General features: G+C 36.7%; 1 protein-coding gene across 5 annotated transcripts in view; it reads right to left on the reverse strand.

Annotated features, from left to right (window-relative positions):
• Window positions 1-273: 273 nt before the first annotated feature.
• The window catches only part of HERPUD2 (HERPUD family member 2), a 41500-nt gene continuing 19071 nt past the window's right edge, over window positions 274-22702 (reverse strand). Inside the window, exons 2-8 of one of the 5 annotated variants that reach the window (XM_036897428.2) lie at window positions 20572-20649; window positions 17593-17706; window positions 14986-15140; window positions 5187-5309; window positions 2404-2727; window positions 1628-1745; window positions 274-1139 (exon numbers count right to left, since the gene is read on the reverse strand). In XM_036897428.2, the coding sequence (XP_036753323.1) occupies window positions 978-1139; window positions 1628-1745; window positions 2404-2727; window positions 5187-5309; window positions 14986-15140; window positions 17593-17706; window positions 20572-20649 (1074 nt within the window). In that variant the 3' untranslated portion in view covers window positions 274-977. The remainder of the gene's footprint in view (window positions 1140-1627; window positions 1746-2403; window positions 2728-5186; window positions 5310-14985; window positions 15141-17592; window positions 17707-20571; window positions 20650-22702) is intronic. The other 4 variants (XM_036897431.2, XM_036897432.2, XM_036897430.2 and 1 more) reach the window with 4 other exon arrangements.

The raw sequence follows: 22702 nt of genomic DNA on the forward strand, positions 1-22702 counted from the left end.
TTCTCCCATCCTCATTTGTTCAATTTTAATTAACTACCATGTAAGTGACTTAGTCCTCTCTTAGGAAATACTGAATTGCTTTTTGGAGGGATTTTTAAATAAACTATCAAGGTTTCAGACTGAAAACTAGAAGATATCCACCCAGAATGTAAAGAGGTGAGTATAACGTCAAAGACTTCAGCAACCTTTCCCAACAACTACTGAAATTTACACAGATGTTTGCGTGTAATGGGTATACCACTGAAGAGTTTGAAAAGATACCCCATGAAACAGTTTACCATAATTGACCTTTTATTTAAAAAATTACAGGGAGCAATTTCCAGCATATTTTATAAAAGTACTGCCTGTATCAAACATTTTATATCATTATTAATTCCATTGAAGAGCTGCCTTTTTCTCTTAAGGTACTAATTCCAATTGATGGGATACATGCCCTTAAAATAGAAAGTTTCCATTATTTATTCAAATGTCAAAATTGAGACTATTGAGAAGTTTATTGCTTTATGGCTGGGTAAGATGCTAGTAGCACATTTTAGATAAATAATAGTCTTTATTAAAAACTATGAGGTCATTCTGTTTAAAACTTTCAGGATAATTCACAGAAAATAGATACATTTATTCAAATTACACATTAAAGGGCTGGGCTATTAGCTATAGACATTTATATGTGAAGCAGCTCTTTAAAGATATAAGATGCACATATAGGTCTATCTTGGTATAACATACATAATTGAAATTAATAAACCTGTAAGACCAATACTGTAATACTACATTCTGTTAGAGTCCTTAAAAAAAAATATCACACATTTAGTAGTCCATATGTGCTTGAAATATTCATATGCATGAAAAGCCTAAAGAAAAATTGCCTCTGTACATGATGATCAAAAGAAAGTAATAAATTTTTTGAAATTGCACTGTTATTTAAAACACTTTAGTACAGTCAGACCCTCCTTTGCAGCTGGCACAGTTTTTCAGGTCTAATTGGCAACCTGGGGAGGTCCCTCTGGTATCAGCGAAGTAAAGAAGGTGGTGATAAAAGACCAAGCTGATGCCATTAATCCAGGCCTTTGAATCACACTGGCATCTTCACCTGCATCTTCTCCACTGTCATCTTCAAGCCCATCATCCATCAGACGCTCCTTTCAAACAAAACAAGAAACACACTCCTAAATGACTTGAGTAGCTAGCACCAACTTGTCACAGAAAAGGAGACAGTTAAATTTTTCCCTATAGAAAGAAGGAATATGGACATGTAATAAGGAAGTGGTACATATCTGGTAAATTGAAATCTTGGTTAAGTCCAAAATGGATAAATTCCTTGGCGTTCAGGTTCAAAGGGCTAACTGCCAATTTAATACAATAAATTCTCACCATGCGCATGATTATCTTTCTAGACTCTTTTCAGGAAGAATGTTAGTTCTTCTCAATTAATTCTCAAATATGACTGACTCAGTATTATATCCTAAATTCTCCCAAATGAAACCACACCATTTATATGTCAACTTTTAGTCATGCACATTTCCACAAATTACTTATGGAACACCCCAAGATTCCTCCATCATGTAGTCCTCTTAGGGTGCTGAGGAAACATCTATATTTAAAGTATACAAAAACCTCATTAGCATACCATTTCTTCAAGTTCTAGGTTGTTTACGTTTTGCCCATCATTGTTAACTTCAGCATTATTATTGGGAGCTTGTTGCTGGCCTCCTTCTTGCCTAAAAGGAAACCATCCAGCTTGATGTCTGTTTGGTAAAGTAAGGAGAAAAGAAAAGTCACAAATACTTTTGTTTGTAACACTATAAAACATTAGTGTCCTACAAGAGAAAAATGATGAGAGCTGTAATAAATGAAAAGACCCAGTTTCTCACTTCTGGCCAAGAGCTTTCTTCTCAAAGGAATGACAGCAGAACAGGAATCAATTTAAGTCCACCATGGGCTTAACTGGCTCTATGCTAGATGTCAAGACATATCAGGTGTCATAAAATTTCTTTTTATCTTTCAAAATGAAATTCAACTATATATTTGCCTCTTAGGGAAGAAGTGGACAAGAGAAAGTTACACCACTTGTGAAAAGAAACTGACCTATACCTATAGGACTTAAAAATAAACATCCTTATGCAAGAGTATACTTGCTCAAGTTCTAAATAACTGATAGAGCATATCTAACTGAATTAACAATTTTTATAAAAAACAGTAGAGGAAAAATCTGATTTTGAACAAATCTGGTACACGTTCTTACTCAGCATAACCTGCTCTGCTTTGGGGGCCAGGTGTCTAACACCCAAGATTCACATTCTTTCACTCAACATTCACTACAGACTACCACATGCCAGATTCTGTGCTAAACAGTTTCAGAGAGTAATTAAAGGAAACCACAAAAAATTAATGAACATCACTCACAAATAAACTAGAACCATGGCTCCCATGACCATGATAAAGCGACTAAAAGAAGAATAGAAGTATACAATGCTAAGAAGAATTGCAGCTCGTGAGAACGTGTACATCCAGTCCAGCCAGTCTCGGTTGAAGTCCTCTTCATTTAGCAGTGGACCTCCCTGTGCATTCATTTGAACATTCTCATTCATGGGTTGGTTTTCTTGGGCCACTAGGTTTGGGGCTGCTTGGGGTTCTTCTCCAGGAGCATGTGCCAAATTTAGAGGCTGTGAAGCAGCAGGCTGGTCTGAGTTGGCATTTGATGTGGCCTGAGCTGAAACTGCAGCTTGACTGAAATATTCACCAAAATAAAAATTTTTTTAATTTTTATCATACAATATTTTTCAAAACTTCCTGAGGAGTCATATATAGTCTTCATAAACCTAACATGGAATATCACAATTCCTTTACCACATTTTTTAGATAAGCACAAATCCCAGTGGAAAAGTGGAGCCAAGACTGATGGTAGGAGTGGCTCTGGAAAGGCTGTGGTCTTAGCCTTGTAGTCTAAGATGTTAAGGGAGAGGTGGAAGAGACAGGAACAGCCATGGTAATCACTATCTTTTCTCTTTCACTCAATTATAAGGTAATGACCAAAATCTTTCCCCAAGCCTTTTCACTAATGGCCCCTTTTGTTATACTACATGGGGATTCCACACCCACCACCTCTCTCTTAGACCCATGTTTTGAAAAGATTTGTCTAAAAATGTACATTAATTATTACCCTGTATATCTAGTCAGTGGTAAGTGACTTGGATTAGTATTTTAAATTATTATCTAGATTCCAGATAACAACCACTCAACCCCAACCCCGACTTTTAGAAATTTCATATGTAGAACACAGGTATAGGTCCTTGTCAACTTATAAATAATTGTGCTCCTGAAGTTTGCTTATAATTTGACTGACTGAAAGATTGAATAAATGTTCTTGTAAAAAACTCCAGGTAAAATGATAATATATTTGAGATTTGCTTTACATTATCCAACAATGAATTAATAAATGTTGCAGTTGGGTGATGAGTACACAGGGATTCATTTTATTATCCTCTTTTTCATATGTTGAAATTTTTCTATAATAAAAAGTTTAAAAATCAAGATAGCAAAATAAAATAGAAGTTTCCCAGGCTACAAAAGCCTATTTAAGACAGTATGCTAATACCTTATCTCAGTTTAGGCCTTGTTAGCTTCCAAATACTTCCTACCTCATGGATATTCTAATTCAAAGGTGAGTTATTTCATCAAGGGTAAACGGTGTACCTTAGTATATTGATGACTAACAAAAGCTGCAATAAGCCCCACTTATCTTACATGGTACTTGTGAGGCTACACATGAGGCAAGGGGCATTAAGCATCTGGTAGAGTAATAAGCTCAAAGCAGTCACTTAAATTTTAACTATTACCATGGCAACAGATAAGATACAATCAGATGGCCTGGAGCCAAGGGGTTAAGCAAGAGAACATTAGGATATGAAGCTTGTAAAGCAGGTTAGTTTTATGGGGTAAGGTCTGGGGTAAGGATAAGGATACAGACTTCACACTGTTGGAAGAAAGCCATCAGATATTTCAGTGAACGACTGACTCAATTATTATGTGTTAAGCAAGGTAAACCATCAGTAGTATGATGATATACAGTAAAGAACCTAAAAGGAGAAAGAACAATTGCAGTAAAGTGAGTATAAAATAAGAAAAGATCTGGGCAAAGTACTGCAAGTAAAACAGGGTACATAAGATATAGAAGCTAGAAAACAACTCATTAACTCATCTTGGTAACTGTGAGGTGCAGGGATTAACAGATGCTGGAATCACAGCTGATGAAGGTGAAGAGCTTGAAAATGACTAAGAGGCAGTATCACTGACAATTTGGGAAGGAGAAGGCATTTAGGAGGGTGGGTATTTGGACAAGGCAAACTTCGCTACAGAAATCTTCCAACAATTAAGCGGAGATACAGGATGAAGCACAGGAGATGGTCCACAGAGAGCTAACAACTAAAGCCACAGAAGAAATCCAAGAGGACTGGCCCAGGACTGAATCCTGTCTTCCCTACCAGGCTACCACTAGGTACATGGTAAGTACACAAACACCTAACTGAACAAGGAATGTTACAATTTTTAGAAGAAGGGGAAAAATGGGCTATCAAAGAACACAAAATGAATGATCAGAAAAATAAAAGAATGAGGAGGATAACAGAATCACAGAAGCAAGGGGAGAATATTAAAGAGAAGCTAGAAATGTGAATGCACAGCAAGTCCAGAAAAATGAAGGTGGAAAAACTGTACTCGGCGCTAAGATTGCTCCATGCTGACCAGATGCAAGACTTACTAAAATACTGACAGTCCCAAAGCCTATGAGCCACAACTGAGTCCTACTTCACTATGAGCCTCCCTGACATACAATTCCTTTTATTTCCTTTTTCATTCAGCTTCCTATCTCTTCATATAGATTTGTTGCCTTCAAGTGTAACTTCCCTAAGTTTTCCCCTCTTAAACAGGTAAAATGTTAAAGAAAGGACCTGAGTTCCACTATGTATAACTGTGGGAAAGAGGAAGACAAAGACTGCTGGTTTAGCAGATGTCAACTGGATGTGAACTCTTTGTCCTTTAGTCAGTAATTTAAAATAAAGTTATCTTCTGAGATGTTTGAAAATTCCTTCTCACAATAATTTTTAAAACCCAAGGATATACACGTCAGTAAATGAAACCTCACATCAGTTTACTTCAGAAGAAAAGGAAAACACAAGCAAGTAACTTACTAGTGCAGGTAATAGTGATGGGCATACACCTGCTGCCACCACAGCATCTGCAGGGGGCTGAACACAGGGTACACTGGGAAGCCGACAGGGGCCGCCTGCCCTGGAAGCTGGCTGTCTACATTTCTGCAATAAAAGGATAAAGAAGAGTCTTTTAATGCTCCAGATGCTGAAACCATTTCTCCGACTTTTCATTTCTGAATTACAAGTCATCCACTGACAAAATGTATTTAAATCTTACTGAAAAGAAAACCACCTATTACAATGTTCTTCAAATAAGGCATGGCTTATATAAAATGACCCTGACTCCAAGAACACAGAACTAACATTTCAGCCCAATTTTAATGGGAAAACAGAGCAAATCAAATAAAGCACACAAAATGTGTGTCATGCGGAACATTTGCTATCTTCTGATTTCAGCCCAAAAATACTTACATTTTGAGTAAGTACGTTCTCCCTAAGAACCAAAGCGCTAAAATAAACTTCATGATAAAATATTTGAGGAATGGGGAAACTAACTGAATATTTTACACTGGTAATAAGACATAGCTGCTATCAGCTATAAAATAAAAAGTTAGCATAAAATATGTAAAATATTTTTAAAGAATGAAGCTCAGTGGAACATATGTATACATGCATTCTTAAAGCACATTAAACTTATATTAATTCAGTAAAATTTGTGGAAGTTCACATTTAACTTCTCTACTCAATTTCCTCATCTCTGAAATGAGGCTAATAATAGAATCTTCCTCATAGGGTTGTTAGTTTGTACTCGGTGAATTATTTTTATTTTTACGCTCCCCTACCCCTAACTCTGAACACAACTCCAAAGTGTATGATGTGAGATTTGTAGAGATGCACATACATCAATACTATAGGGATAAACATATAACTAAATGCAGAATTTGTCAATTTTCTAACTCTCCTTTTCTTATTATCTGAATTTTACCTTTAGCTGATATTAGTTGGGTCTATTCTCAGTGAGACAAGAATAATTAACAAATTCATGAACTTTAATTTTATATTCAAATGACTGTTAACATACAACTGGTAATAACTGCTTATAGAAACCTAATTTAGAAGCATTTGGGACATTAAAACTTGGAAACAGACTGTACTTTAGGCCACTTTGTGCTAGGTAACTTGGTGTATCAACTCCCCTCCACAACCTGAACTTTCCCCATCCTTGGAGGAATAACATGGTTCCCCTCCTCAGATGTTCCTTCTACCTCATGACTATAGCCTTACCACTACTCCCTAAGCTTTCCCACATCTTGAATTAAGAAGAAAAAGCAAAGAAGCCTCCATGAGAGTTCCTCCCAGCTCTTGATGAACAAATCCTGGGAGAAAAAACCTTAACCCAGCTATTCCTTTATAAAAAGATGTCAATTAGTGATCAAGCCTGGAGAGAAAGCCATGCTACTGGAGCACAGAATTATCATAAAATATTTGTATAAAGATCTTGGCATTTCCACCAGTAAACTAATACATGTGAGTGAATCTGAAAACTACCTAAATAGTATGAGCAAAAATATTAATTCATAGCCAGGTATATATTTTAACTGTTCTTAATATTCCCAACTAAGAAAAAAACCATCACTCTGAAAGTAGGGCTCCACCAATCTCTACCACTAAGAATAAATATAACCTCACACAAACCACACTTCAACTATAAAATGGGAAGACTGGACTTAGTTTTTAAAGGTCAAGGGAAGAAAAGCCTACTAACAATCACTTACAAAAAATTACTATAGCTTCCCACTTACTGCAGCCAAAAACATAAGGTGATTATCAAAAATATGTTGCCCCCCCCCAAAATTAGTAAATTCCCCTAGATGATTCCAGTATGCTTCCTCTCCCTTTCTCTCCAATAAGTTAAAGACTACAGAACTATGTAATTGCTAAGATAGATTCCAGGCCCATTCAGTTGTATAAATTATCTTTCAGACAAGATGTTATGCATTTGGCACTATCCAGAAAACAAGAAATAAAGGATTTCTTTGACACAAAATTATTAAGCTATTATTCAAATATTATGTAAGAAACATATTACATAGAAATTTAATGTATGCAGAGGATGAATCATTAAACATTATAGAGAATTATTATTTGGGCCTGGGAAAAATAATTACTAAATTAGTGATAGGGGGAAGGGAGTTTAAAGCTTCACCTTATTCTAAATATTCAAATAAGTTTCAAATGGACTAAAATAAAGAGCTAAGAGTTAAAACACAAAATCTAGAAAAAATTAGAATTGATTATTTACCAAAGCTTTGGAGGAAAAAGGACTTTCCTAACTTATAAACTGCAGAAGCAAGCATAAAAAAAGCAATCAACATATTTGACATAAAATTTAAAGAGACAGAGCTTAGAAAAAAATGTTTGCAATAAACAGTAGCATCCAGTGAAATAAGCCAGGCAGAGAAAGACAAGTATCAAATGATTTCACTCATCTGTGGAGTATAAGAACAAAGAAAAAACTGAAGGAACAAAACAGCAGCAGACTCACAGAACCCAAGAATGGACTAAAACCAAAGGAAAAGGGACTGGGGAGGATGGGTGGAAAGGGAGGGACAAGGGGAAAAAGGTGCATTATGATTAGCACATATAATGTAGTGCAGGGGTGCATGGGGAAGGCAGTACAGCACAGAGAAGATAAGTAGTGATTCTATAGCATCTTACTACACTGATGGACAGTGACTGTAATGGGGTATGTGGTAGAGACTTGATAATGGGGGGAATCTAGTAACCACAATGTTGTTCATGTAAGTGTATATTAGTGACATAAATAAATAAATAATCCAAGCACACACACACAATAAATAAACAGTAGCACCTTTTTTTATACAAAGAACTCACAGACATGGAAACAATCATTAGGACATCAAATAAATGCAAATTAAAGATAGCTTTTTTTAGTCCAGTATTGTCAAAAGGTACAAGAGCAACCCAACTCTTCCACTGCTAGCACGATAAATTAGAATAAGCCTTTAAAAAAGCAACTTTACAAGATGGCGGCATGAATAGGTAGATGAAATCTCCTCCCAAAACCATACATATTTTTGAAAATACAACACATACAACTACGCCTAACAGAGAGACCAGAGGATACAGTACAAAAGCCAGGTTACATCTACATCTGCGAGAACTTGGCATCTCACAAAGGGGTTAAGATACAAGCCACGACCCAGTGGGACCCAAGCACTCCCCCCACCCCAGCTCAGTGGCAGGAGGAGAGGAGTTGGAGAAGGGAGGGAGTGGAAGCCCAGGACTGCTGAATAACCAGCCCTAGTGGTCCGCACCTGGAGCGCAGACACACAGTGCATGGTGTGCTGGATATTAGGGAAATGGAAAAGTAAAATCTGCGAGCGGGTTCCCGCAGCCAGCTCCTCTGGAACAAAATAAAAGCAAGCACTTTTTGAAAGTCTTAGAGGGACAGGGGCCTCACAGCTGGACCGAAGCATCCTGGCACACTCAGCCCAGCAGCTGGGAATCCCAGGGAACTTCAGTTGCCCTAAACCCCTGGGTGGCAGTGCAGCTCTGAAGCCCCTTACAGCGATAAACAGCCTGCCGTTCATTCCTCCTCCCAAGTGGCCCCAGCAGAGAAGCCTGGGAGCGGCCCCGCCCACAGCAGCCACCTAGAGCCTCCTCCCCACACGCAGCAGCCTGGGCCAGGCCCGGGGCCACCACCAGCGAGCAGCTGCCCAGCACAAGCAGAGGCACGAAGGGGCACCGTTCTCACAGGAGAGCACACCTAGCGTGCTGGCCTCTCCCAGCAGGGCTCTGGGCTGCCCCGCCTGCCGCAGCTCAGGGTATTAACCCAGAGCCTGCTCCAGGTGTGCGGGTAACCAGCACGGGCAGCTGAGAAGGGCAAGGCAACCAGCAAGCAGGAAGGAACTTTGTTCTCCCAGCTGACACACGTGCTACCTGCCCACGACTACCTCTATCCCCATGAAAAGGCAGAAGAATTTGGTCCAGTCCAGAATCATCCAGACACAACCCCAGAGAGAGGGCCTAGGGAGATAAATATAACTAATCTTCCTGAAAAATAATTCAAAATAAAGGTTATAACCATGCTGATGGAGCTGCAGAGAAATATGCAACAGCTAACAGATAAGGTTGGGAGGGAGAATACAGAAATAAAACAATCTCTGGAAGGACTTAAGAGCAGACTGGATGAGGTGCAAGAGGCCGTTAATGGAATAGAAATCAGAGAACAGGAATACAGAGAAGCTGATGCAGAGAGAGATAAAAGGATCTCCAGGAATGAAAGAATATTAAGAGAACTGTGTGACCAATCCAAATGCAACAATATTCACATTATGGGGTTACCAGAAGAAGAAGAAGAGAGAAAAAGAGATAGAAAGTGTCTTTGAAGAAATAATTGCTGAAAACTTCCCCAAACTGGGGGAGGAAATAGTCTCTCAGACCATGGAAGACCACAGATCTCCCAACACAAAGGACCCAAGGAAGACAACAGCAAGACATACAATAATTAAACTGGCAAAGATCAAAGACAAAGACAGAGTACTAAAGGCAGCCAGAGAGAGAAAAAAGGTCACCTACAAAGGAAAACCCATCAGGCTATCATCAGACTTCTCAACAGAAACCTTACAGGACAGAAGAGAATGGCATGATATATTTAATGCAATGAAACAGAAGGGCCTTGAACCAAGAATACTGTATCCAACATGACTATCATTTAAATATGAAGGAGGAATTAACTCCCAGACAAGCAAAAATTGAGGGAATTTGCCTCCCACAAACCACCTCTACAGGATATTTTAAAGGGACTGCTCTAGATGAAAGCACTCCTAAGGCTAAAGAGATATCACCAGAGAAAATAAAATCACACCAAAGAAAGCAGACCAACCAAGTACTAACTAAAGGCAAACAATAAAATCAACTATTCACAAAAGCAGTCAAAGGAAACACAAAAGAGTACAGAATAAAACACCTAACGTATAAAGAAAGGAGGAGGAATAAATAAGAAGGGAGAGAAATACAGAATCATCAGACTGTGTTTATAATAGCTTAATAAGAGAGTTAAGTTAGACAGTTAGATAGTAAAGAAGCTACCCTTGAACCTTTGGTAACCGCAAATCTAAAGACTGCAATGGCAATAAGTACATATCTTTCAATGGACTGAATGTACCAATCAAAAGACACAGAGTAATAGAATGGATAAAAAAGCAAGACCCATCTATATGCTGCTTACAAGAGACTCACCTCAAACCCAAAGACATACACAGACTAAAAGTCAAGGGATGGAAAAAGATATTTCATGCAAATAGTAGCGAGAAAAAAGCAGGTGCTGCAGTAACTTGTATCAAAATAGACTTCAAAACAAAGAAGGTAACGAGATAAAGAAGGACATTACATAATGATAAAGGGGTCAGTCCAACAAGAGGATATAACCATTATAAATATATATGCACCCAATACAGGAGCACCAACATATGTGAAACAAATACTAACAGAATTAAAGGAGGACATAGAATGCAATACATTAGTTCTAGGAGACTTCAACACACCAATCACTCCAAAGGACAAATCCACCAGACAGAAAATAAGTAAGGACACAGAGGGACTGAACAACACACTAGAACAGATGGACCTAACAGACATCTGCAGAACTCTACACCCAAAAGCAGCAGGATACACATTCTTCTCAAGGGCACATGGAACATTTTCCAGAATAGACCACACACTAGGTCACAAAAAGAGCCTCCGTAAATTCAAAAAGATTGAAATTCTACCAACCAACTTCTCAGACCACAAAGGTATAAAACTAGAAATAAATTGTACAAAGAAAACAAAAAGGCTCACAAACACATGGAGGCTTAACAACATCCTCCTAAATAATCAATGGACCAATGACCAAATTAAAATAGAGATCAAGCAATCGATGGAGACAAATGACAACAACAGCACAAAGCCCCAACTTCTGTGGGACACAGCAAAGGCAGTCTAAAAGGAAAGTATATAGTAATCCAGACCTATTTAAAGAAGGAAGAACAATCCCAAATGCATAGTCTAAAGTCACAATTATTCAAAGTGGAAAAAGAACAAATGAGGCCCAAAGTCAGGAGAAGGAGGGACATAATAAAGATCAGAGAAGAAATACATAAAATTGAGAAGAATAAAACAATAGAAAAAATCAATAAAACAAAGAGTTGGCTCTTTGAGAAAATAACAAAATAGATAAGCCCCTAGCCAGACTTATTAAGAGAAAAAGAGAATCTACACACATCAACAGAATCAGAAATGTAAAAGGAAAAATCAAGATGGACCCCACAGAAATACAAAGAATTATTAGAGAATATATGAGAATCTATATGCTAACAAGCTGGAAAACCTAGAAGAAATGGACAACTTCCTAGAAAAATACAACCTTCCAAGACTGACCAAGGAAGAAACAGAAAATCTAAACAGACCAATTACCAGCAACGAAATTGAATCAGTAATCAAAAAACTACCCAAGAACAAAACCCCCAGTCCAGATGGACTCACCGTTGAATTTTATCAGACATATAGAGAAGATATAATACCCATTCTCCTTAAAGTTTTCCAAAAAATAGAAGAGAAGGGAATACTTCCAAACTCATTCTATGAAGCCAGCATCATTCTAATACCAAAACCAGGCAAAGACCCCACAAAAAAATAAAATTACAGACCAATATCCCTGATAAACACACATGCAAAAATAATCAACAAAATAATTAGCAAACCAAATTCAAAAATACATCAAGAGGATCATACACCATGATCAAGTGGGATTCATCTCAGGGATGCAAAGATGGTACAATATTCGAAAATTCATCAACATCATCCACCACATCAACAAAAAGAAGGACAAAAATCACATGATCATCTCCATAGAAGCTGAAAAAGCATTTGACAAAATTCAACATCCACTCATGGTAAAAACTCTAAACAAAATGGATATAGAGGGCAAGTACCTCAACATAATAAAGGCCATATATGACAAGCCCACAGCCAACATCATACTTAACAGTGAGAAGCTGAAAGCTTTTCCTATAAGATTGGGAACAAGACAAGGATGCCCACTCCACCCACAGTTATTCAACATAGTACTGGAGGTCCTAGCCATGGCAATCAGGCAAAACAAAGAAATACAAGGCATCCAGATTGGTCAAGAAGAAGTCAAACTGTCACTATCTGCAGATGACATGATATTGTACATAAAAACCCTAAAGAATCCACTCCAAAACTACTAGAACTAATATCGGAATTCAGCAAAGTTGCAGGATACAAAATTAATACACAGAAATCATTGCATTCCTATACACTAATGATGAACTAGCAGAAAGAGAAATCAGGAAAACAATTCCATTCACAATTGCATCAAAAAGAATAAAATACCTAGGAATAAACCTTACCAAGGAAGTGAAAGATGTATACCCTGAAAACTACAAGACACTCTAAAGAGAAATTAAACAGGACACTAAACAAATGGAAACTCATCCCATGCTCTTGGCTAGGAAGAATTAATATTGTCAAAATGGCCATCCTGCCTAAAGCAATCTACAGATTCAATGCAATCCCTTTCAAAATACCAACAGCATTCTTCAATGAACTGGAACAAATAGTTTTAAAATTCATATGGAACCACAAAAGACCCCGAAGAGCCAAAGCAATCCTGAGAAGGAAGAATAAAGCAGGGGGGATCTCGCTTCCCAATTTCAAGTTCTACCACAAAGCCACAGTAATTAAGACAATTTGATACTGGTACAAGAACAGACCCACAGACCAGTGGAACAGAATACAGAATCCAGATATTAACCCAAACATATATGGTCAATTAATATATGATAAAGGAGCCATGGACATACAATGGGGAAATGACAGCCTCTTCAACAGCTGGTGTTGGCAAAACTGGACAGCTACATGTAAGAAAATGAAACTGGATCATTGCCTAACCCTATACACAAAAGTAAATTCAAAATGGATCAAAGACCTGAATGTAAGTCATGAAACCATAAAACTCTTAGAAAAAAACATAGGCAAAAATCTCATGGACATAAACATGAGTGACTTCTTCATGAACATATCTCCCCGGGCAAGGGAAACAAAAGCAAAAATGAACAGGTGGGACTATATCAAGCTGAAAAGCTTCTGTACAGCAAAGGACACCACCAACAGAACAAAAAGGCATACTACAGTATGGGAGAATATATTCATAAATGACTGATCCGATAAAGGGTTGACATCCAAAATACATAAATAGCTCATGCACCTCAACAAACAAAATGCAAATAATCCAATTTAAAAATGGGCAGAGGAGGTGAACAGTTTTCCAAAGAAGAAATTCAGATGGCTAACAGACACATGAAAAGATGCTCCACATCGCTAGTCATCAGAGAAATGCAAATTAAGACCACAATGAGATATCACCACACACCAGTAAGGATTGCCACCATCCAAAATACAAACAACAACAAATGTTGGCGAGGTTGTGGAGAAAGGGAAACCCTCCTACACTGCTGGTGGGGAAGTAAATTAGTTCAACCATTGTAGAAAGCAGTATGGAGGTTCCTCAAAATGCTCAAAATAGAAATACCATTTGACCCAGGAATTCCACTTCTAGGAATTTAACCTAAGAATGCAACAGCCCAGTTTGAAAAAGAGATAGGCACCCCTATGTTTATCACAGCACTGTTTACAATAGCTAAGAAATGGAAGCAACCTAAGTGTCCATCAGTAGATGAATGGATAAAGAAGATATGGTACATATACACAATGGAATATTATTCAGCCATAAGAAGAAAACAAATCCTACCATTTGCAACAACATGGATGGAGCTAGAGGGTATTATGCTCAGTGAAATAAGCCAGGCGGAGAAAGACAAGTATCAAATGATTTCACTCATCTGTGTAGTATAAGTATTACACTACCATTCAGGAGTCCTAGCCATTTATCTAGTCTCACCATCATGGATCTGGAGCCTTGCCAAACACTGCAGTCCCATAACATGATATGCTTTATTCATGTTTCCTTTACTTCAGAAGTAACAAATCATAGTACCCTGGTACTCTATCTTTAGAGACAACGCAGGTCCAAACTGTATTATTCAAGATCCTACTCTCCCAGATGTGTGAAAGATACGCTGTGGCGCTGACTGCATTTGCCCCTGGAACTGCCTAACCCAAAAGGCCTGCTGTAATTGCTAAATATAAGGTAGCCATAGCAAGTGTTTTCAGTAACCTCCTCTAACACTCTAATTAACATGCAATGGTTAGCATATCTTCGTAACACATTACAGCTTCACTTTATCTCAGTGGTTACCAAGCCAGGCTGATCAGAAATTCCTGTAGAATTTTTTAAAAACTACTTACTAGACCCTATACTCTTTCAAGAACACCCCAGAAGACTAATCTGAGTAGATCTATAGGAAGACTGAGAAAAAAAAAATTTAAGTTACTTAGATCCTTCATATTCAAAGTGTGGCCTAAGCATTAGAAAGTATTAGCATCCCGGAGAGATTGTTGGAAATGTAGAATCTCAGGTCCCATGGGACCTAGTAAATCAGACCCTGCATAGTAACAAGATCCCCAGGTGATCAGCAGGAAGATTAAAGACTGAAAAGCACTACCCTAGGTGATTCTGATGTGTGACTAGCTTTCAAAAGCAGTGCTCTATAAACCCTCTTATTTCCAAAATATATAATCAGGTATATGAATAAAATTCAAATGTACTTTGACTAGTGTAGGGGGGCTACTATGGAAGTCAGGAGTAACAGATTTTGAAGAGGCCCACAGCTACCACAGTTTCACTCACCCTTGCATTACATATGGGAACTGATGACTTTGTGCTGGGTCGGTTTGTGCCTGCAGAAGGGTACGTTGCCTCAATCCTTCGGAGGAAGAACTGGCAGCTAAAGACAAGGTTTCCTGACTGGACGATGGAGTTGTTGATCCTGACTGATCTGAACTCTACAAATAAAAATGTCGTTATTTCTTCAAAGAGATCTAATTCATCACAATCATGTGATTATAGACATATTGCTAAAAAGGTATTTATGAAATCCCTCTGCAAAGACTGAATTTTAGAAATATACTGAATTGAATCTCTGCTCAGCATAATAGACATTTTCATTCTGATGAGTTTAAAAGTTTAAGCATTCAGAAAATCAAAATTGATTACTTATACAACAGTCCATTTCTCAGCTAGAAAAGGTAAGACATAGTGTAACTGAACACAAAAAACAGCACACAAAATTGTGAAGATTAAATTAATACATACAAAGCTCTTTTCACGATTCCTAACACATAGGAAGTGATCAAAAATGGCACTAATTACTGGTTCTTTTAAATAATTACTATGTGCCAGATACTGTATAACATGCAATTGATAATACAATGTCATAAACAATAAGAATCATGCTAGGAAACAGAAGATCTAGAATCTGTTATCTGGTTTCTGACATTAACAAGAAACTTAACCTTTAACTTTCACTTAGCCTCTGAGCCTCAGCTTTCCTACAAAAGAAACAAGATTACACTACATTGTCAAGATTCCTTTCAGTTATAAAATTCTACTAAGTTTATAGATACCACCACAAATGTTTTTAACAAAATAAATAAGATATCAATCAGAATTTTAAAATTCTCATGCTCTAATGATGTGAGAAACTTACAGGTTATGTAACTTTAAACAAAGACCACCCCAATTTGTTGTAGTTTGAAAAAATTTGTCAAGTGTTTTATGTAAATTTAAAGCACAATTATATTTTACATAGATCATAGTTCTCCCACTCTAAAGCTCTGGATACAACATAATTTTAAAATCCTTCCAAGTTTGTTAAAATTGCATTTTACTGTATGTCTTCCTATTGACAGGATGTCTTTCTGCATGTCTACCTTCCTAACTTCTGCTGTAGAAAAAGTCCCAAAGACACTGGTCTTTTGCAAAACTAAAAAACCTTTCTGTAAGATGTTACTCCACACAAAATAAACACCAACTATCTTATTAGGGAGTCTGACTCTTGGGGACATAAACTGGGAAAGGCTTCTTTTTTGAAAGCAAGATTCCTCACTAAATGGACCATTATAATATGGTATTCATTAAAAACTTAACAGAAGAAAGGCCTAGTCATTTGGGAGCACAGCCTAATTTCTCTAGAACTAATGATTTCTGACCTTATTAGATAATTCTTTCATGATTACATTTTTAAGACATTTTTAAATTCCACTGGAATTTCTCAGCCATAAAAAATTAAGAATTCAACTTAATTTCCCTTTGACACTTAGATTTTCATACACAAAAACGGAATATATATGCTAATGACATGAAATCATGGCTGAGGAACCACTAGACAAGTCAGATGGTTCTTTCCTCAACAAAAAGCAAACAAAGCAACAAAGACTATACACAGAACTCTGTCAGTGCCATTGTTTTGTCCATTCTTATGCAAGGAAGGAAACATATAAAGACCCTTGGGTTTACTGATAAAAGATACTTCAGTTTAATGTAAGCTAAATTCCCATGGCTGACACAAGAAAATATTTAACATTGAGACCATACTAATTACATATAGCAACAGGAGGATCTAGTTTCTTAAGTAGTTAACTAATATCTACTTGAAAATCTTTCAGCTAGTTGTCACCTCTGCCAATCATCCCTCCTTAAAGATTTGGCTAAATTTTTGTCAAGAAGGAAAGATTTAACAGTATACAAGTTCTCCACCCGAGAAGTTTAAAGCAAGCTTTCACTCATCCAATCCTTTTCTCTCACCTTCAAAGGTGTCATACAAACTTTTTATGGGAAAACAAAAACAACTTAACATGAAAGGATTTGGGACAGTGTCTTCAAACCTTGTAAAGAATGTCTATATTGAAAAGTTCAGCTATTAAAAAAAATTCCAAAACAATTTCAGACAGATGGAAAAATAAGAAGGGAGAAATAAACAACCAAGTGTCAAAGAGCTGAGTCGTTTATGTAATTTTTCCTCCAGCAACTGGAATTGACCAAGCAATCTATTTTAAGATTTGACATACTTAAAATTTAAATACTTTAATCCACCTTACATTAAAATATACTGTATTAAGTACTTTAAATATTTTTGAAACTTTACTGGCCCTAGATTTTAAATTATATACCAAATAATAATTCTGTTTTCTGTGAATCTCAATATTTAAACCCTGAAGATCGGATCTATTACTGACCTGCTATAGAGCAAATTATAACTCATGGGGAATTAGCTTCAAGGGATAACAGTGTGTACTGATCTCTAAAACGAAGTTTAAATGCCTCATTTGAGCTGTTCACAACACAAAAACCTCACAATCCAGAAGCTCCAATTGTTCTGTTTTTCACTTAGTTTTTAGGGGCAAAAACGGGTAACCGGAAAACTTAAAACATTTTATTGCTCCCAAGCCAACTCACAGAATTGCTGCTGGATGCCAATGCTTCATGATTTTCTCTACTGGTGCTGGATTTTGGAGAACTGGGAGGAGTCCGAGAAGTACATACTAGATGAACCATATGATACTCATCTTGCTAAAATTAAAAAAAAGATTATATTTAAAGGGTAGTACTGGAAAATATGCAGTTCAAAAAGTCAGTAATTAAGCTGAAATACTTAACTCAAAACTTCAGTTCCTTTCGAGCATAGCCATTTTATTTGTGATAAATTGTTATCATTTCAAAGTAAATTTACCTTTTTAGTATTTGAGGTTATTTTGAATTCAACATTTTTTCCATGCTTAAATAATAGTTTAAATACTCAGTAATTGCTATATGAAAAAATAATTACTTTGTATACCAAGGAGTCTTGAAGCAAATAGTGCTATAAAATTATGTCAATGCAATCTATTACTTCAATATAAAGACATTTAGCACCTTAAAATCAAAACTGTAATAGCCACATTGAGGCTTAGGCTTACAAACTTTGAGTAGTGAAAATATTTCCATTACTTGAGAATTTGAAGCTATAATAAAGAAACTAAAAATAACTTCATCATTATCTCATTTGCCTTAATTTTAGCAAGGTGATGTATAGTTTTTATTTTTTTTAAGTCAAAAACTTGTTTCATCTGTAAAACTTACACACAGATGAAGAGTGTATATTTGAACTAGATTCTGTATATACTCCATGCATTTCCACAAGGCTACAACTATGACTAAAGGCAAATAGTCCAATAATGATTAGGATGGCATTTTAGCTTAGTGATCTCATGAGTATATTCAAACTTAGGCATAAAGCAAGAAATAAAATAGAGAAATAAAAAATAAAGGCAGGATGGCAGAAAAGTACAAAGGATGGCTCAGTCACTTAAAAAAAAAAAGAAAAGAAAAGGAATAAAAGAATTATAAAGAAGAGGAGGTGGGAAGAAAAGAAAGATGCCAGGTTGTAAGAAAGAAAAACAAAGCTAGGAGAAACAGAATTTTTTGACTGCCTCCTAATCAACCTAGAATTGTGCTTAATTCTGAGGTGAATCCAAGAAAGGATATAAGAGCCAGCTCCACCCCTAAAGAGGCTCATGATATTGTTAAAAGATCAGACCATCTCACTAGAGTATGATTGGAGAAATAAATAAAAGTCTTTTGTACAAAACTGCAAAGCACAACTACTGCTTTAGGAGTTTAGAAAAAGAAGTTAATAGGGTTAGGATAGTAAGGAAAGGCATTCCCAGAGATAGGATGACATGAGATATGCCTAGCAAGGTAGGTAGGGGGCACCCCTGATTTACAACATCCCCTTAGCTTTGGAATACAGAATATTAAAAAGCATCCAAGAATAAGATGTTTGCCCTTAGGAATCTAGTTTCAAAGATCATATTACTCACAACTAACTCAGTATTCATTCACTTTTGGGGGATGTTTCCATAAAACATTTTACAACTGAACAGGTAAAGGTGATAGCAGCACTTGACTGAGTAAAGGGATACACTGACTTTAACAAGCACAGTTCAAAGATCTATTCAAAATGTAAACATATTGTTCAAAATGTTTTATAGAAGAGCCACAACAGTCCTTTGACTGAAGTATTTTAAGTCTTCTGGTCCAAAACCATTTTTGGCAGCACAAACCTTTTAAAAAGTATTCATGTACAAACTACCTTGAATTAAAATAATAAATAATCTATACTTTGAAGAGCATCTAGCACAAAGGTTAAGCATAAAAACAGGGTGGAAAGTGAACAGGTGGGACACAGAGGATCATTAGAGCAGTAAAACTATTCTGTCTGACACAATAATACAGGATACACGGCATTAAACATTTGTCAAAACCTACAGAATGCACAACCCCAAGAGTGGACCCTAATGTAAACTATGGGCTTTTGGGTGTCAGTACAGGTTCACCAGCTGTAACAAACGTCCCACTATGGTGTGGAATGTTAGTGAAGGAAGCTGTACATGTGTGGAGTCAGAAGTATCTGGGAACTCTATGTACCTTCCACTCAATTTTGCTGTGAACCTAAAACTTCTCTAAAAAAATAAAGCCTATTAAAAAAAAAGAGGGAAGAAAAATCTGCTGCAAATTCCACTATTTTTGAGAAAGAGATTTTTAAACCATTTTGGCAAACTGAAACTATATAATTAAAATGAAAATGGGAGCAAGTCACACTTGCAAAGCTAAAATGTCAACTGTCTAAACAGAAGGAATACACTGGTATAAGATTTTTTAAGTTTCCCACAGGTGATGATAAACATGCAGGAGAAAGTACAGATCTAAATCAGATTAGAGATATCCAGGACAACATTAGGAGTTATATCAAATACCTAAGGCAAAACATAAAAGCTATGTATTCAATTCTGCCACATCTCAAATGCAGAAAAGTTCTAAAAGTATAAATTCCACCAATGAACATGAGCTAAGAGCTGCCATTAAAATACCTAGCATTCAAGCTGATTATCCAAAAACCATACTGAAATATATTTCAGCTTTGTACACCAGCAATCAAGGTTCAATAACTAATGGACTGACTGGGCCTCCTTCTATTTCCTGTCCTGAAATTAAATTCCAAAGCCAAGTAACTTGTATTAAAACATCATGTAGTTTGGTCAAAAGGGGATTTAAGAGAGGACATTGTTATCAATGAAAATCCTTCCCCACTACTTGACCACTCTACTCCTGCACTAGTTATGTAAATAGTGCTTTCTTACAAATAATGACAAATTCCTAAACACAAATATATAATCCTATTTCAGATTTAACTATCAGATGGATACACAAAACTGTTACCTAAACTAATCAGAATCTATTGTGATGTTCTTTACTTTGTTTCATGTTTACCTGTTTTGTTCCCCAAAATGGTTGATTTTAAGTCTCTAAAAAATGAACTGTTAGATATCAATAAAACTTCCTAACTCCTTTCACACTTGAGTGTATCTGGTACTAAACAGTGGTAGAAAAGCTTACTTTTCTGAGAATATCTTTCAGCTGCAGATGATCAGGAAGCAGTCTGCCCGAATACACCAATCTCTGATCCTTCGTCAACTAAGAAATGGGACAAAGAAAGATTTCAACTTCTTCTAATTATACAAATTGAAGGTTGGGAATAACATGCCTAAATACGGGTAAAGTAAAACTCCCTTTAGGCACAGGTAAGCAGAAACTGACATAATTCAATAATTTTGTTTTTCCAAATTCCTCTTAAGACATTAAGAGCTCAACAAATGATAGCTTATCTGTTGTAGATATAATATAGATAATAAATTTTTTTATTTAAAAAGGAAAAATGTAAGTTGGAAGTTTGTCTTTTCAGCCATAATGCAATGCCTGTGTGACTATCATTAAAAACCTTCAAGACTGTAAATGAAAAGGTGGCTGGCCTTCCAGTAGTAACAGTCAATGATGGAATAAAATTTCAAAGTCACCAGACTTTTTTGCATTGTTTTCTGAGTACTTTTAATTTAAAAGCATGCATAAGGTTCTTCTTTATAATATGCAGAACATTTACTGGTTTAATGTGAAAGCTATTTAGATTTAGTTAACAGCTTTAGGTAATTATTCTAGTTTTTATTCTTCTTGCCACTCACAAATACCTCTGTACATTTATCAAAAACACAAAATTAAAGAAAAATCCATTCAAGTTCATGGAGATTCAGTTGCTATCCCTATAGAAACCCAAAATAGGAAACATGTTCTGGTTATCTCTGCCCTATTTTGTACTTAATGATAAATCTGCTAAGTGCTCACGCTACTAACATTAAAGTATTTGAAATTAAAGTATTAATGTATAGCCCCCATAGAACCTCCTATTTCATAACTGAGAAACAGGCAGATGATTAAAACAACCAAATATTAGCTGTGTCAACAACTGATAAATATGCCAAATCCAAACAAGAACTGTAACAGTTTTCAAACAGACTATATATTCAACATGGCTACTAAAAATGGGTCTTACTATTAAAAAGAACCTAATAATAAAAAATAAGTAAATAAATAAAGAAGAACCTAATAGAAATTGTTATACTGAATAAGATCAGTGGGTCAGGTGTCCTTAGGTACCAAAAATCAAGAGAAAGGTATGGTTGTCTTTCTAAGGTACTTAGCTATTAGGCATTAACCTTGCTTCTTCTTGGAAATACTTTTGAGTATGCAATTACTAAAACGTGCATGTTCAAATTCCTATATATAAACAACCAAATGAAAAAGAAGTATTTACCAGCTACTTCTAAATATAAGAATTCTATATATTATCCTCTTTCTACATGGGTAATCTCCATTTCACTATTAAACTGTAATGTTAATGGAATCAATCATATGCTTTACATAAATATCACTTTTTAACAAGATGTGAAATAAAAATATGCTAGAAAACCCAGAATTTTGGACTATTGATAAAAATATTCAAAAATTAAGCACATTGGGAGGGGCGGAAGATGGCATGAGTAGAGGAGCAGAAATCTCCTCCCAAAACAACATAGATCTATGAAAATATAACAAAGACAACCCTTCCTAGAATAAAGACCAGAGGACACAGGACAATATCCAGACCACATCCGCACCTGAGAGAACCCAGCGCCTCGCGAAGGGGGTAAGATACAAGCCCCGGCCCGGCGGAAGCCGAGCGCCCCTCCCCCCAGCTCCCGGCGGGAGAAGAATAGGCAGAGCGGGAGGGAGACGGAGCCCAGGACTACCGAACAACCAGCCCCAGCCATCCGGACCAGAGTGCAGACACAGTACGTGCCCAGGGGGCCCTGGATACTAGGGAAACAGGGCAGCAAGAACAGTGAGCGGGCACCCGAGGCTGGGTGCCGGAGGACATAAGAAAAGCGCGACCATTTTTTTTTTTTTTTTTGCTTTTTTGCTGTTTTGTTTTGGCGAGCGCTTTTTGGAAGTCTTAAAGGGATAGGGACCCCAATACTAGGGAAACAGGGCAGCAAGACTGGTGAGCAGAGGCCTGAGGCTGGCACCAGAGAATAAAGAAAAACGAGCGACCACCTTTTTTTTTTAATTAAAAAAAAATTTTTTTTTTTTTTTGGGTGGTCGTTGTTTTGTTTTGGCAGGTGCTTTTTGGAAGTCTTAAAGGGGCAGGGCGGGACAC

Source organism: Manis pentadactyla, chromosome 7 (assembly GCF_030020395.1).
Source record: "Manis pentadactyla isolate mManPen7 chromosome 7, mManPen7.hap1, whole genome shotgun sequence".
Taxonomy (NCBI): Eukaryota; Metazoa; Chordata; class Mammalia; order Pholidota; family Manidae; genus Manis; species Manis pentadactyla.